This window comes from Setaria viridis, chromosome 7, assembly GCF_005286985.2.
Source record: "Setaria viridis chromosome 7, Setaria_viridis_v4.0, whole genome shotgun sequence".
Taxonomy (NCBI): Eukaryota; Viridiplantae; Streptophyta; class Magnoliopsida; order Poales; family Poaceae; genus Setaria; species Setaria viridis.
The window spans coordinates 13,469,214-13,473,995 of NC_048269.2; the positions used below are offsets into that span (position 1 = coordinate 13,469,214).

The following is a 4,782-nucleotide window of genomic DNA, read 5'->3' on the forward strand; positions in this document are numbered from 1 at the left end:
TGGTTTGTTCAATTCAAGGGCCCAGCAATAAACCATAGAAGCACCAAAATAATGGATCCCTCATCTCTCGTTGACTCACTATTACATGAATCGAAACATAGCCAATCGGTTACACTGATCCCTCATCTCTCGTTGACTCGCTATTACATAAATCGAAACATAGCCAATCGATTACACTGATCCCTCATCTCTCGTTGACTCACTCTTACATGAATCGAGACATAGCCAATCGGTTACACGAAGTGATTCTGAGCTCAAAACAACTTGAATCTGAATGAAAACCATTACCCGAAATAAGACCATGCCAAACTAGCCAACTGGCCGAAGAGACTGCGCGGCAAGCCGGCAACCATAATGCTGGCTCCGCATGACGACGTTCCAATCAACAAGGAGGCGGATCGGAGCTGCTGTCGAGTCGCAGGAAGAGTAGAGTGGCAGCAACGACATCCGGAGACGCATGGACGCCGGCCGAATACTCCACACGCGCAGAGACGAGCTCGCTTGTGATGAGATTCTCGCTTGGCACCGTACGGCCGGTCGTCTTCCTCACAGGGCTGGCTGACACTGGCAATAGTCCGCTTCGGTTTGGATCAACGATGACTCGACGAGCCGAGTCGATGTCGACCTGGATGATGACCACAAGCAAAGCAACGTTGCGTGGCGGTGGATGACAATGTGGGCCAAAGCCTGGGACTGGGCAACGTCGACGTCCTACGTGGCTGGCTGGCTGTGGACCGGACCCACAGCCCCGCAGACACGTGTCCACGTGGATCTCGCGTCCGCGCGCGCAGAGCAGCACGAGCCGTCTGATCGTCTGATTGGTTCGGCGAGCATTCTTTCTCTTGGCTTCTTTTGTCTTTGACCGGCACACACTGGTAGTATACTGCTTAGAGTGCTAGGTGCCCTACCCGTCGGAGATTCTATACGGCAATTCTGACTTGTACGCTACTGTGAGTGGCGACGCCCTGGTGGATCAGGATTTTCTGCCTACCACTTCATGTGGTCACGTGTTGTGAGATTCTTTGGAAGTTCACAACCTCCAATCATTGTGAAGCACATCAGATAACATTAACGAAACCTAGACGATGGATGTTTGGTATTATTTCCAAGACAAAAAAGGTATTATATTTTTCTCTTTCCACTCTTTTCTAGGGCTATTAGACCTTGCTTGATTCATGGTCATGGCACGACAGAAATCACAAATGAGTAGCAGAACTCATGGATGCAGCTAGCAAGGGGAAGAGTAGAGAGTGCTTGTGACAAAATTAAAACACGTCGCTTATGTTGCTTTGGCATGTTAGTCCCTCCGCAACAGTTTAATCTCATCAAAATTTACTTTTGTTAAGAGCAATATATTCCTTGAAAATAACCATTGGAGAAGCAATGGGAGAAGAAAACTTGAAGCCTACTATATATGTTATAGTTGTGGTGAGCGTCACTAATTATTGTAAAAGAACCGTTTATGCTAGCATGAAAGCTTCGAATGATTTATTCCCAACAAGATCTTCACACTTTCAACAGATTTATGTGTTAAAAAGATAGTAATAAAGTTCATATTCTTAAAAATACTCAAAAACCATAAAATTTATAGAAAATATTTTGCACACGATGGCAAAGTAGTAAATTATTTGGTACCTTCTCCGTTTATACAATGTAAGAGCAGTAGTAGACAAAAATATCACCTTGCAGACTTACATCCAGTGGGCTACATGTCGCTCTCCAAGTTACCATTAACATCCTTATCACAGCATTGATAATTTGATACAACAATTATACACAAATCCTTGATGCCTATTGTCTCCACGCAACCGCATCCAGCGAGGCGACCACGCAAGCAAACACCCCCCCGAGCTCAAACCATAAATAACGCCCCGAGGCGGTAACCACTCCAACGCCACAGCCGCCAAAAAAATATCCTACCAGTCAACAGTACCATGGCTCGCCGCCGCCTCCGCCTCCTCGCCGGCGCCGCCCTCCTCCTCGTCGCCGTATTCTCAGCCGCGGCGCTCTGCTCGGCGGAGCCCGACGACGCCTCCGCCGCCGCGGAGGACCCGCTCATCGAGCAGGTGGTAGGGGACGGCGCGGCGGACGACGAGCTGGAGATGGAGCTGAACGCGGAGGCGCACTTCGCCAGCTTCGTCCGCCGGTTCGGCAAGTCCTACCGCGACGACGGCGAGCGCGCGCACCGGATGTCCGTGTTCAAGGCCAACCTCCGCCGCGCGCGGCGCCACCAGCGGCTCGACCCCACGGCCGTCCACGGGGTCACCCAGTTCTCCGACCTCACCCCCGACGAGTTCCGCCGCCAGTTCCTCGGCCTCCGCCGCTCCTCCGCCCGCGACCTGCTCAAGGGGTCGTCGGCGCACCAGGCGCCCATCCTCCCCACCGACGGCCTCCCGACCGACTTCGACTGGCGCGAGCACGGCGCCGTCGGACCCGTCAAGAACCAGGTCCGCTGCCGGCGGCCTAGTTTTGTTTCTATCTTTCTCTTTCTCTCTGCGGGATTCAATCCAATTGATTGGATTCGATCGATAGGCATAGGTCGTCGATTTGATTTGGTTTGATCTGGATTTCTTTGGATGCAGGGCTCGTGCGGGTCGTGCTGGTCCTTCAGCGCGTCGGGGGCGCTGGAGGGGGCGCACTACCTCGCCACCGGCAAGCTCGAGGTGCTCAGCGAGCAGCAGATGGTCGACTGCGATCACGAGGTATCCACAAGAGACTGCTCTTCGTCGAATAGCTATCGTTAATCAACTAGTGAAATTTCACTTTGAATTCTAGCTCTCACTCTTGTTCTCTTGGACTAAAAGGATGATGCAAGAATATTCCTTTGGGTTATCTTGTTGCCTTCTGCTGGGATGTCATTTTCGGGGTTTCCTCTGTTCTGGTTGGTGGGGGGGAAACAGAAGGTCCTCAACACAGAAAGTAGGAAATTATGAAGAAAATTGATAAAGATAACTTTTTTTTTACTATAGAGGACTATCAGAAAGTTGCGATTTGTTTACGCACCAAATTGTTAGCTTGGATCTTATCCATTTAGTGGTTGTATAAAGTCAACTACATGTGGTTGGCCATTGGCCGCAAGAAACTTCTCCTAGGTTGCAACTTGCAAGTCCAAGGCACCAGCAGCATCAAGCATCTTCTAATGTCTTGTTTCAGTTGTTCTAACAGTTCACTTCTTATGAATGGAAGTGTGTAATTTTTCAAGGGTTTGAAAACTTGTTAATTCTTGGTCTGTTTTTTTTTGGACCATCCAAAAGGTCTGATAGTATTGTAATTTTAAGCTATGTACTTGCAACTTTTAGATGATTCAGAGAAATAATTTCAAGCGACAAAAAACTAGGAAACTGTTGGCCTTCTTAGCTTTTATCCCCTGCTGGCTCGCATATCTGATTTCTGTGCTCTGTTGCTGTCTTGAATTTGCAGTGTGATCCGTCAGAACCACGCTCGTGCGATGCAGGATGCAATGGTGGCTTGATGACAACAGCTTTCAGCTATCTACAGAAATCTGGTGGCCTAGAGAGTGAGAAAGATTACCCTTACACTGGGACTGGCGGCACCTGCAAGTTTGACAAGTCCAAAATTGTAGCCCAAGTGAAAAACTTCAGTGTTGTATCTGTGGATGAAGACCAAATTGCTGCTAACTTGGTTAAACATGGTCCACTTGCAAGTAAGGATAAAAAAATTTCATCGTTGTATTCCTAAATTAGCCTATGAATACCATGAACACACTGATGATGTTTTCTGTCCTGCAGTTGGTATCAATGCAATTTTCATGCAGACATACATTGGTGGTGTTTCGTGCCCATACATTTGTGGAAGGCATCTTGACCATGGTGTTCTCCTAGTTGGCTATGGATCTGCTGGTTACGCACCAATCCGCTTCAAGGAAAAGCCCTATTGGATCATCAAGAACTCCTGGGGCGAGAACTGGGGTGAGAATGGTTACTACAAGCTCTGCAGGGGTCCATTCGTGAAAAACAAATGCGGTGTTGATTCAATGGTTTCTACGGTCACTGCCATCCACCCCTCTAAGAAGGAATAGGATCTGATTAGTCCTCGTTTGTATATACCATTGCATATGTTATGATCTTTGCTAGAACACATGCAACCAAGGGCCATCATATGGAATTATGTGAAACTGTTTTCGATGGCTGTATTGTATGTTTGGGTTAAGTTATTGTGGATGTTTGTCACACCAGAATAATTATTCGGGCATCAGTAGCTACGTGTTATCATTGGTAACGTTTGCAATATGGTAAATATATGAACATTTTATGAAAAATGTGCTATGGATGAATTGTAGGGTTCTTAAAGTACTCCATAGGACAGAAAAATATGATGCTTTGTTCTGAAGCACACTGGACTACTGGAGTAACAAGCAACGCAGACAGTACAAATCCAGATGCTTATGGTTCTAAATTACAATACCAAATGCTTATTAGCCCCTCAAATCTAAGTATGGTACTGTGAGTAGAGCATGCAGATTCATCTAGAGACTCCTGCGATGGTGAAATTTTCACAGCGGACTGGCTTCAAGCAAATGTATAATGGCCTAGCAATACTCCTGTCCTAACATCCCACAAGATGAGGATCCAACTACAAACTTTTTGTAATCTGTGGAATGCCTCAAGGGTCCGTGGTCTCTGGAAGTGAGCTGCGTTCCTACTTCCTTGCAAACTTGCGTTCATTCAAGCCTGACCATTGGCAACAAACCAATAGTTTGCAGGGTTGTCTGAACGCCTCTTCGGCATGGGGACTTTGCAGTCAGTGTACTTGTATACAGGC

The 4,782-nt window shown here is 47.4% G+C and overlaps 1 protein-coding gene across 1 annotated transcript; it reads left to right on the forward strand.

Annotated features, from left to right (window-relative positions):
• Positions 1–1,884: 1,884 nt before the first annotated feature.
• Positions 1,885–4,215, forward strand: LOC117863708 (cysteine proteinase 1). Its single transcript, XM_034747525.2, has 4 exons — positions 1,885–2,447; positions 2,583–2,702; positions 3,421–3,664; positions 3,750–4,215. Exons 1-4 carry the CDS (start codon positions 1,935–1,937, stop codon positions 4,037–4,039), a joined length of 1,167 nt encoding a protein of 388 aa, XP_034603416.1. The 5' UTR covers positions 1,885–1,934; the 3' UTR covers positions 4,040–4,215.
• The last annotated feature ends 567 nt before the right edge of the window (positions 4,216–4,782 follow it).